This window comes from Pezoporus occidentalis, unplaced genomic scaffold, assembly GCF_034315485.1.
Source record: "Pezoporus occidentalis ecotype Australia unplaced genomic scaffold, CSIRO_AGI_Poc_V1 ctg45, whole genome shotgun sequence".
NCBI lineage: Eukaryota > Metazoa > Chordata > Aves > Psittaciformes > Psittacidae > Pezoporus > Pezoporus occidentalis.
In genome coordinates, this window is record NW_026915780.1 from 6,823,067 (window position 1) to 6,835,387 (window position 12,321).

The following is a 12,321-nucleotide window of genomic DNA, read 5'->3' on the forward strand; positions in this document are numbered from 1 at the left end:
TCCCTGCTTATCTAAGTGTGCTCCTGAATGCTCTTAACACAGCAACCCTGCATCCCTCCAAATAAGTATTTATAAAAGAAACAGTGGCTCGTGTTTCCCATTTGTCTGGTTCCCTTCTCACTTCAACTCAGTTTGCTGCAAAACAGATCCTTTTAGCTTCCTTAGCTCTCCCTTTGGGAAAGATGGTATTGTACACAGAAAATAGCAGTGCTCACTGTGGGCTCTACAAGCACTATCATAAAGTTAGCACATTCAGGTTTTGTGTAGCAGAGTTTTGCTTGGGGCCACAGGGTAATGCTGTGTTTTGCAGGGCTGCAGTAGATGTTAGTGAGCTTCATCTGGAGTGCAGGATGCCAGTTGCAGAGCTCTATCTGAAGACATTGCTTCATGGTCCCTCCAGGTCAGCTCCCTGAATACTTGCCTTGCCTTAAGTGACCCAGCCAAAAAATGTACATGTTTTCTATGAGGAACAGTGTTTCCCTGGAGCTGGAGGATGTGCCACTTGCCACTTCAGATGCAAAGCAGTAGCTTTATGCCACCCTGCTGTCTTGGGGTAGAAACCTCCAGGGGGGTGGGAACACACACTGAAGCACTTGTTGAATATCGGTTATGGGTTCTAGGAGTGATAGATCTTTCAAAACAAAGGACTGGTCTTTAATAAGTGCTTTTATTTGAATATGCTAACTGCTAGTTTGTTACAGGAATACTGTATTTCCTATAGTGTGGACCTTTTGCTGGGCACTGACATATAGTCCTAGGCAAAAATCAGTTACTGAAGAAACCTGTTTTGCTGGAGGGAGTTCTAGCAGAAACTCTGGAATGATGTGTGGCTTGCTTTGTGTGGACTTAGTGTATCAAATGCTTTGTAGTGTTTTGAGTTTGCTATGAAAGCATAGCCCATGCTGTTCCAGATCTTTCTCTTGTTCAAATTACAACCTGACTTTTACGGTTTCTTGCAGGCCAGCCCTCCAGATCTCTATATTGAAAGATTTAACGTAGCTCTTGGACAGTATATGGGAGCATTGCAGAGCATTGTGCCTCTTTTCATATATATGGTAAGTTTTAGAAAATTCTTTTCAAATAAAGTATGTCCATACACAAGATATTGACTGAAAGTGAAAAGAATAAAATGCAGCTGTAATGATTTTTAACTTGTAGTAGCATTTATGATTCATGCCTGCTTTTGCTGACTGCACAACAGTACCGATTGTGGGGAGAAGAAAGGGGAGCTGTGCTTTTAAAGGTAGCATTTTGCAGTTGGTTTCTGCCCTAATATTTCTTTCCTAGGAGTGGGGGGAATGGTTTTTATTTTGTTTGGGTAAAAAGCTGTCCCAGGTAGTTAGGTCATTATTTATTAGAGATAGTTTAGTGGCTTGTTTCTATGTTGGCTTGGTACTTTGGGCGGATTACAGAGATGATTGTTTCTTGCTTTTAAATTGTATAGATTCAGACAAAATGGAAAGAAATGTCTCTTGGAAATGTGTGTCACTTGATAAAGCAATTTAGAGCATTGACTGGAGGAAGACAAACTTAAGTTCATAGCACTGTCAGGCATACTCACAGAGGTTCAGAAACCACTGGCTATGTTTGTCGTGCTGATTTTGTAATTCAGTGTCTTCAGCGCATCTCAAGAACTTTATGGTTTGCATAATTTTTGCCAAAGTGCCAAGACTTTTATTGCCTTTTTTTAATGTAGTGAATAACTTGAGCTTGAATTTTGCCCTTCTCCTGGAAAACATCCTTGCATTGGCAGCACTTAGAAGTAAGAAAAAGAAAGGAAATATTTGTTGGGAAAGAAACTTTTTTAAAAGAAAAGGAGGTATTTAAACTGATTTAGATTAAATAAATCTCAAACTCTTCAAAATTATTCTCATTGGCAGCTTCCCAGAGTTTGGGAAACATTATCTGTTAGAAGGATATCCTGTTTCAGAGAAAGTGCCTGAAACCGGGTAACTTGCTACAGCCTTTCAGCATAGTGCAGTAAAAGGGGAATTTGGGTGTCTTGAAATGGATGATTCTAATTGCTCTTCTCTCTCGTTAATACAGAATGAAATCCAGTTGCCACAGCTTTACTTGTAAGCTAAGAGCTGTGTTCCTAGTGCTGATTTTGTATTTTTCTCCTTGCTCCTGTTTTAAAATCCTGGAGAAAAACTAGGAAGAGACTGTTTCCCCCTGGTGCATTCAGATATTCTTATATGCTAGCCATTTATTCACCCATGCGTGCTTCACTTGTTTATTGCAGGCAGGTGTTCAAGAGGTCTCATAATTTAATATCCAAATGGAGATAAGGTGTTCAGGTGTGTACTTTTATTGAATTCTCAGTTCCATCACAGAGGTCAAAATCTATCTTTAACAATTAAGACTGCATAACAATCATCTAGACAATGTTCATGATAGACATAATCAGACAGGCTTTATCATTATAAGCTATATTTATATGACCAGGCAAGGTATAATTGCTGAATAGATTTCTATATCCTTCTTCGTGCACAGTTGTGATGTGGTGTTTGTATCTTCAAATGAGGACTCTCTGTATCTCATCCTTTCATTTTTAGAGTTTAACTGATATCTAAACATTGTAAGAATGGTTAGTGAGTAATAAACAGACCTGTAAAATGAATAGGGGTTTTATATTTTATTTCAGAATGAAGAAGAGAGAAAGTACTCTCTTGACCTAAAGGAGAAGCTTCTTTAAAGCATGACTAGTGATTTATTCAGGCAGTAAAATTCTGTTTCTGCAAACACTTTTCCATTTCATACAATTAATGAATGGTTTGGGTTGGAAGAGACCTTAAAGCTCATCCAGTTCCAGCTCCCTGCCATAAGCAGGGATACCTTCCACTAGAGCAGGTTGCTCCAAGCCCGTCCATCCTGGCCTGACTTAATTCAAGTTAGGCCTGAGAGTTATCATAAATGGTTTGGGTGGGGAAGGACCTGTAAGGGTCATCCAGTCCAACTTCCCCTACAATGAGGAGACACGTCTTCAATGGTCAGGCTGCTCAGAGTCCTGTCCAAGCTGGCCTTGGATGTTTTCAGGGATGGGGCATCTGCTGCTTCTCTGGGCAGCTGTGCCAGTGTCTCATTGTAAAGAATTTCTTCCTTACCTAGTTTAAAACTACCCTTTTTCAGTTTAAAACCATTACCCCATGGCCTATCACAACAGGCACTGCTGGAATGCCTGTCCCCATCTTTCTTAAAAGCCCCTTTGAAGTAAAGTTGACTTGCATATTAGTCCCTTTTGCTGCCAAATACAATACTGAGCTGCCTCAGATATATAGCTGATTTTGAAGGCTGATGTCAAATTAAGTGTCATACTTGTTCTCTAAAATAATTTGTTAATCAGTGCTGTGCATGATATGGAAAATATACTTGGGGAAGTCAGGATGAAAAGTGTTCAGGTTTTTTCTGTATGTGTTTGGAAGTACTTTTATGTACAGCTACTCTTGCAATTTTATATTTTAGGGTCTAATCAGGTTTTCTTTCAGCAGTTTCCTTTATTCAGACAAGAAAATATAATTAAAAAACAAAAAGTCTGATTATCCTACAGTACAAATTGCAGCTTTGCAGTTATTTAATAGTTATTTTCATTGTCTTCTTGGGTGAAGAGGACTAAGTTGTTGAGCTCTGCCTCTTTATCAGTACTGATGTGTGATTGCTGTAATCAGGAGTTTCCAAGGCTGTTGAGTTGCACTGGAAAACTTAATTCTGAAAGGATCATTATGCTGCTGCTTAGGAAAACTTTAATATGCATTTAAATATTTAAAATGAATGAAGCTGAGGAAAAGCTAAAGTTGTTTTTTTTTTGTACAACTGAAACATGGTTTTGTCCCTTGGTGGCCAAAAAAGACACGGAATTTTTCCTTAGGCTTATTTCTGTGTTTTGATGTCAATGCCTGCACTGTTCTTTCTGATGGGTACCAAACCATATTCATGTGTGTGAATGGTGGGAATACAGGAAGGGTGTTTTGTTAACCTTGTTGTATATGGTGACCAAGATGTGTTTCAAATCGTGAGTGATGGTTGAGAGGGCTGACTTTGTAGTTGAGGGAGTTTTCTGTTTCCTTCTTTTGCTAGTCACACTAGTGGGTTTATGTTTTCATGTGGTGATGGATTTTTCCGGTCTTATGTTGAGGACACCAGCATCATAGAATAGTTAGGTTTGGAAAGGACCTTAAGATCATCCAGTTCCAACCCTCGTGCCATGGGCAGGCACACCTCACACTAAACCATGCTACCCAAGGCTTCATCCAACCTGGCCTTGAACACTGCCAGGGATGAAGCATTCACAATCTCCCTGGGCAACCCGTTCCAGCGCGTCACCACCCTAACAGGAAAGAACTTCCTTATATCCAATCTAGACTTCCCCTTTTTAAGTTTGAGCCAATTACCCCTTGTCCTATCACTACAGTCCCTAATGAAGAGTCCCTCCCCAGCATCCCTATAGCCTCCCTTCAGATACTGGAAGGCTGCTCTGAGGTCTCCACGCAGCCTTCTCTTCTCCAGGCTGAACACAGTGGACTTCTTAAGGAAGCATGGAGACCCAGAGCACTTTCGTCCCTTCAGAATTCTTTGGGTCCTTCAGAAGCTCCAGGGTATAACTGCAAATAAAGCAAATTAAACTAGAAGCAGTTCAGCACATGGGGTTTTATTCCTAAGAATGATTCCTAGTGGATAAGTGTTTGCTTTGTAAATCAAAATGAGGTTATTCTGCCTGCTCACATATTGTGCATATCACAGCATGCTGCACACATGAATGAATAAAAATCATATTTCCACTTCAGGAAAAATTAAAATCAGCATTTAGATGATATACTTTTTTTCTAATAGGTTCTCAGTTGTTAATTATACTTGGAGATGTAGCTGAAAACCTGTGATCTTGTGGTTTTAAATGAGCCTAATGTTTGTGAGCACTGTGGTTTTAGAGTAGTTAAGAATGTTTTCATTGCCTTTAAAATACTACTATTCTTACTGGGTGGTATTGCTTTGTTGCTTATTATCTAGAGGGCATTTCATGTGTGTCTGTATACACAAATATATGTGAGTGTGTGTATATATATATATATGTGGATGAGTTAAGTGTTCTTATATTTTTTTTCTCTTTCAAGTATTTATTGATCTCTTAATACAACTGCGTTTGTTAACATCTGCCTTACATGATACGGTGTTTTGTGGAAGAAAGGCTTATATCATCTCTGACTTTCTCAGTTACTGATACCTGCTTACCTTCTCCTGTCAGTTAGACCTGTAGGTGACTTAACACACTTAAAGAAATACTGGTACAGCCTATGTAGTGACATCTCCACTAACGAGAACAGGAAAGCTGACAACTCTTCTGCTATCTCCTTTCAGCCCTGTGGATTGGACACGAAGTACTTAGGTTAGATGATTTTTTGTTCGTTCAAGTGTAACATCTTTTTGGAAAGGTGCTGCCAAGTGAGCAAACGTGAAGAATATTTTACAGTTGTTCCATGTTAAGTACTCTGTTGTAACTCTTCTGCTTGAAGCTGCTGGGGACTTGTGTTGCTTTTCTAGTTATGAAACTTAAGGCATAGGCTTTTCAATTGAACAAAAGGAAGCATCTCAGTCTGCACTTGTTGCCAGCTACTTTTCATGTAAAAAAGTCTTTAGTCTGGGAAGGGACCAGAGTGAGCTGTTTCCTTCAGCTAACTCCTCGTGAAAATCAGTAGTTTGGCATTGTCAGGTTTGGTTCATGTCAGTAGACCTGTGCTGAGATGCTCTGGTCACTCTTGTGTGTGGCACCGGTAGGTACATGGTAGCATGTGGTCAGGAAGCTTAAGGTGGAAACGGTTTAGGAAGCTAGGTCTGATGAAAGACTGTAGCATGGTGTGTAGCTTAATGCCTCTGAGATGAAGGCAAGGTTGGACAGAGCCGTGGCCGACATTGTCTAGTGTGAGGCATCCCTGCCTGTGGCATAGAGCTGGAGCTGGATGATCTTAAGGTGCTTTCCAACCCTAACTATTCTATGATTCTATGATGTGTATCTTCAGTTGCTGTGAATTTCTCTTGCAATGGCAATTCACCATTGACCAAAAATACTACAGTCTTTCTCTCAACCTCTGCTCAAAGGACAGGTCAAGGTGAGGGGAAAACAACTGAGTAATAGCCTTTGAGTAATACCCCTCTGCTGGTAGGGAGGGAACTGTCAGTAGGAAGCTACTATATCTTTAAAAAAATCTTAAGAAGATTGTTACCCATTACTGCAACAAACCTAAACTTCAGTAGGGGCAGGTATTCAGCCCTGCCATTGCTTTTGTTCCAGTAGGTTCAGTTTTCATTAAAGGTAAATGCTGCTGAATACTTGCCTTGAAAATGTAAGTGGTTTCTGCATGGTCAGTTTGTTATGTTATGTGTACAGTTTTGTAATGGCCAAGAAAATGGGTTTCACAAAAAGAAATTTCAAGATTGCCCTAATAGTGTTCCAAGGGCTTGTTCCAGTTGTGCTAAATGCGTTCGTGAACAGGAGAACAACTTGATTTAAAGCGTGGAAAAACCTTTCTCCCTTAAGAGATCCCTTCCTCTAGTAAATCTGTTAAGTGCTTCAGTACATTATTTTTTATTAAGTTGATTTTCCATTACAGTATCTATTGAACTCTTTTACCCATGGTGTCCAGATGAATTCAGTTGTACTACTTCCATGTTAATGTTGTGACGATAGGAGATTTATCTTGAAACAATTGTTTTTCCCAGCATTTCAAACCCACCTTTGAATAAAATAACAGACAAGAAATCTTACTATTAATTGCAGGCTGGGAACTGAGGATTAACACTAAATAGTACATTAGGTGTAGAGGTCCTCAAGGAACTCCAGAATAGAATTTCCTTCAAAGGTTGAAAGGTGAATGTATTATTAATGCTGAGTGGGTTGAGGTAATTGAATCCTAAACATTCCAATGTAGTTCAGTTTTGTACAGATTTATATATATCACTTATACCACAGTTTAGTAATTCTGACCAGCTATCCTCTGGGATTAGCAATGAACCAGACAGAAGTGGATAGTTGTACTGGTGATTTGTTATTGTAACATACCTATTTTAATGGCTTAGTTGCCTTTAGACACTGGTAAAAATGCTTTGTTTTGTTGCAAACATTATGTCCAACCCTGTTTTGGAGTTAGAGCATTTCTGAAGTTCTAAAATGAAGTGTTTTTTCCTACAAACTCGCCAGTCTGGATCAGTATGGAGATACATGTGTAGATGGGGGGGGGGGGCCACGGGGGGACGGGGACACACACGACAGAGGCATCCCTGTCTATAAGTAGGTTTGTTACCAGTAGTACTACTTGCATTCTTAATTTTAAATACCTGGGGGTGTTTTTATTGTATAGGAATGTTCTATTTAGTATGAATACAGTCACTGAGGAAGTGCTTTACAGGTCAAATATTCTACAGCTTTAAATTCTATTTTTATTTCTGGATAAGTAAGTGTATTTTATTTGCTGTTATGAAAAACAAACTTGGAAACTTCTGTCTTATTTTCCAGAATAAATTTTACATAGAAACCAAGCTTAACAGAGACTTAAAAGATGACCTTATAAAGCTGTTTACGGAACATGTTGCAGAAAAGCACATTTACAACCTAATGCGTAAGTAAACCTATTGAATTTTTCTTACAGTGGGAGTTTGGAAAACCACAGTGCTTTCAGATATTGCAGAAATCTACAGCAAATAGGGGGAAAATGGCGAATGGTTAGTGAACTTAAATACAAATTCCCTTTTAAGTCATCCATGTGAAAAAATGTGGCCTGCTTTTTCAGAGAATATGACCTTGTATGAAGTCAGGGTTTTGTTGGGTATCTGGGGGAGCAAATCTGCATTTTTCCTTAGGATTTCTGATGATGACAACAGATGTTTTATTGTGCTGTTGCTTATGCTGTTCCTCTTTAATTTCAGCATCAAAATATTGACAGGTATCATTAAGAATGTGATGTGGTCAGAGAATTATGACACCACTGGCGTTACTGTCATGATGTACTTGAGTACTCCCTGCCAGTTAGTGAAGTGCATACTGCTGGCAGCACTTTCTCTGTGAAGCTGATGGGTTAATGCAAATAGAATATGTTTCAAGTGATAAAACTTCCCGTTAAGTGCTCCTGTGGGTAACCCCTGTGGTGAACCGCTGAGTTTGCCTACAACCTGCTCTACCATCAGTGTGTGGTTGTGTGAGCTTAGGTGCCTAGGTAGTGGCCTGGTTAGTCCCTTGAAAAGGCAGTTAGCAAAGGTGGAGATAATCATGCATGGAGTTCAGAAAGTGGTGAGCAGTTGACCAACAGGGCTGAGAGAATTGCAATTGTAGATGCTTTGTACAGCTGGATAGTTCCTGTGTCCTGGGCTGAGTTCAGTACCTAGCCTACTGTACTCCCCTTTGTACCCCACCCCTGCTGCAGTGTCTCTGTTTTCATCTAGCTGGTCCCCTCCTCTTTGCTCTGAAGCACTTATCTGTATGCCAAATGGAGACCAAAGGGTGGGAGATTAGTGAAGTATATTCCTTCTTTTGTCTTTACTTGGGTATCAGTGCCCTTCTCTCTCCAGTGAAGAGCTGGGGGAGAGGAGCTTTGTTAAGCTTCTTAGGGTCACTGTGTTTTGGCCTTCTTGGAGAAGGGTGGGTGAACATGGTACCTACCCTCCGGTCAAGGAGCCTGGTAACCTAGAATGATGTGAGCTGATCAACTCTGATGCCATCTTGTTGTTCCTATTTGGAAAAATAGCTCTAAGAAGAGCTGTTAGCCATGTAGCAGATCAAATTACTTTGGAAGTAGCAGGACAATGAGGAATGCCCACCCATGGGCCTGATGTTTTATTGTGTGACAAAGAGTATGGTGAAATCTGGGAATATTATTGCTGCAACAAGATCATGGAAAACTCAGCTGATACTGCCTTAAAATTAAGTACATTTAATTCTAAGTATATGCATTTTTCAGGCAATGAAAACATTAATGTGATTTGGTTTTTTTGAGTGACAAAGGAAAGGTCATGCTGGTCACATCGTTAGAACCTAAGTATGAGAATCAAATAGTAATTATAGGTGGAACTATTGAAAGGAAATACCTGTGGTTGTGTATGCATGAAATCTGAAATACTTCTCTCCAGCTCTGTTGTAATTGCAGAAGTAAAATAATTGGAAAATTAAAGTGAGCTCTCATCAGTGGGGTTGCTGTGTATGGAGTCTGTTATTTAATGAGCAATTTACTTGGGTTTCATTTCAGTCTTACCATCAGCTTATTAAAACTGAGTTATTTAGGTTTTTATCTTAGGAGTAAGTAAGGTGATATATATGGGTGTGTATAAACTGCTGACCGTGACCTGACTTGCTTAAGTCTTGGATAATGGGGTTTTTAAATTGAGTTAAAGTATGCATAAAGAAAATTCTAAGCTTGCTATCAGTTCCCTGGGAAATTATTAAGGACACGTAGCACATGGTCCCTTTCTATTATTATTGTCCTATAAAGGTGCTGAAAAACTTGTATTGTTTTCTGCCATTCTTGGCTGTTCTTTCTAGCTTGCTGTAACTCAGGCCATAATAGAAAAGGATATTACCTTAATCTTTGGAAGTGTAAGGCCTATGTGAAAATAGCATGCAAGTCAGTGTTTGTTAATTACTGCCACATTGTCAGTGTGTGGTGCTGTTTCCTGACATTCTATGTAGACTTAGTTCAACAGAAAAGAGATTTTTGTATTATGGGGAGGGGGGAAAATAAGGTTTAGAGTGGGTATGGTTAGAAAATGAAAGTCATTGAAATTGTGATCTATATAGAGAAATGGAATCCAGGGGCTGTTTCATAGATGGCGCAGCTGCCACTTGAGTGAGAAGCAGCATGCCTTGCCTCTATTTTGAAAAGCAAGCAACAAAATAGGTTTAATCTGTTTGTGGGCTAGACTCAGAGAACAAGAATAGCATCTGCTTTTACTCTTGAAATTTGTTGCTATGTTTTTTGTACAAAGGGAGGTTTGTTTGTAGTATCTTGTCTTTCTGTCAGAGCCTGCAAGCTGGCATTTGTATTTGAAGTTGTGTTCAGGAAGGACAGTAAGTACATTCCAGGTTCTTTTGCTCAAAGAAAAGGTTCCTGCTCTACTTCAAAAGATGGGGATAAATTAAGTCGGAGTAGCAGTGCAGCACAGATCTCTTCCTTAGTGTTTGATCTTGCTCAAACTCCCACTCATTGAGACGGCCCAAGTCCCCGTGCTGTGTGGTTGAAGGCAGGAAGATGCAAAATGAACTCCTGGTCAAATGGTCTCTGTGGTGGGAGCACTTATCTGAGCACTTAGTTGCAGAAATAGAGTGATTGAGGTGCGAATTCATTACCTACAGAAGAAATATCGCTTAAGTGAGCTTTACTTGAACAAATTTTGCCTGCATAAACACCGATTTGGTTCCATTTATTTGATAGAGGAAATGTTTATTAATAAAACCGCCACAATGCTCTTTTATCTAGAGCGCTTATAAGCAGTTAATACATAAAAAGAAATAATACACAGATCCATATACACAGTTGTGTTTGTGAAACACTTTTACATTCACACATACTTATTGAGTCAGTGCTCTTCAAATTAAAGTGGATACATTTGAACTAAGTGAATATAACCTGGTTATTTTCCTTACAAAGCCAAAGCTGGCTCTTGCAGATAAGGCTGCGGTATTACATGGCTTGGGAGAAGTTGCTGTGTGCAGAATTACTTAACTGAATGTAAGAAGGAAAGATACAGCATCTTATTTACAAGAAGGTTCAGAAATGGGATGGGGGGAAGGTACAGATAATACCCACTTGTCACTAGGGAAGGGGTGGTGGAGAATGTTATCTTTGTTCCTGCTGGGGTCCTGCATGAGATGATTTATAAGCAGGAAAATTCAGAGATACATGGGGTTTTTTCTTCTTATGCAGCCACTGTCTTTTCTGGTAGGCTAGACCTGAGTTTCCTGTGTTCCCATCTTTGATCTGTTGTGTCAGGAAGAGATCATAAAACAGGTCCCTTTTCCCCAGAGGAAAGGAAATCTTTTGGGCCATGGTGAAAACGCTGTACAATAAAGAGGGACCAAGACTTCATGAGTCTGATCATTGTTATCAGGATCCATGGTGAGAACATGGCCTGTGAATGAGGAAATTCCCTGAAACTTACTAATACAAAACTGGAGTATGGGCTTGAAAATATGAAGTGTAGGCAGAATGATCACGGAGGATTAAAGCATTAGCTTTCAGCTTCTGAATGTCTCAGATTTTTGTTTATGATGTATATCAAGATAAGTACAGAATCACCTACTGAAACCCGAGCATATGGAGCGGTTGGTTATCTGTCTGTAGATTCTTAATAGAATGTAGGCAGCTATTGAGTGTAGTTTTCCGTGTCAGTGCTTGTGTGAGTTCAGAGCTAAAACCCAGTGTAAAAATGTATTCTTTACATTCATAGAATAGTTAGGGTTGGAAAGGACCTTAAGATCATCCAGTTCCAGCTCCTCTGGCATGGGCAGGGACACCTCACAGCAAGCCATGCCACCCAAGGCTCTGGCCAACCTGGTCTTGAACATTGCCAGGGATGGAACATTCACAGCTTCCCTGGGCAACCCATTCCAGTGCCTCACCACCCCAACAGCAAAGAAATTCTTCCTTATATCCAACCTAAACTTCCCCTGTTTAAGTTTTAACCCATTACCCCTTGTCCTGCCACTACAGTCCCTAATGAAGATTCCCTCCCCAGCATCCTTATAGGCCCCCTTCAGATCCTTCAGATACTGGAAGGCTGCTATGAGGTCTCCACGCAGCCTTCTCTTCTCCAGGCTGAACAGCCCCAACTTTCTCAGCCTGTCTTCATACAGGAGGTGCTCCAGTCCCCTGATCATCCTCGTGGCCTCCTCTGGACTTGTTCCAACAGTTCCATGTCCTTTTTATGCTGACGACGCCAGAACTGCACACAGTACTCCAAGTGAGGTCTCACAAGAGCAGAGTAGAGGGGCAGGATCACCTCCTTTGACCTGCTGGTCACGCTGCTTTTGATGCAGCCCAGGATACGGTTGGCTTTCTGGGCTGCAGGTGCACACTGCTGGCCCGTGTTCATTTTCTCATCGAACAACACCCCCAAGTCCTTCTCCTTGGGCTGCTCTGAATCTCTTCTCTGCCCAAACTGTAGCTGTGCCTGGGATTGCTCTGACCCAGGTGCAGGACCTTGCACTTGGCATGGTTAAACTTCATGAGGTTGGCATCAGCCCACCTCACAAGTGTGTCAAGGTCCCTCTGGATGGCATTCCTTCCCTCCAGGGTATCAACCGAACCACACAGCTTGGTGTCATCGGCAAACTTGCTGAGGGCGCAC

The 12,321-nt window shown here is 40.6% G+C and overlaps 1 protein-coding gene across 4 annotated transcripts in view; it reads left to right on the top strand.

Annotated features, from left to right (window-relative positions):
- CACUL1 (CDK2 associated cullin domain 1) overlaps positions 1-12,321 on the top strand; it is a 51,488-nt gene that overhangs the window by 20,866 nt on the left and 18,301 nt on the right. For 3 of the 4 annotated variants that reach the window (XM_062635328.1, XM_062635326.1, XM_062635327.1), the window contains exons 4-5: positions 960-1,055; positions 7,502-7,604. In XM_062635328.1, coding sequence (XP_062491312.1) covers positions 960-1,055; positions 7,502-7,604 — 199 coding nt within the window. The remainder of the gene's footprint in view (positions 1-959; positions 1,056-7,501; positions 7,605-12,321) is intronic. The other variant, XM_062635329.1, reaches the window with a different exon arrangement.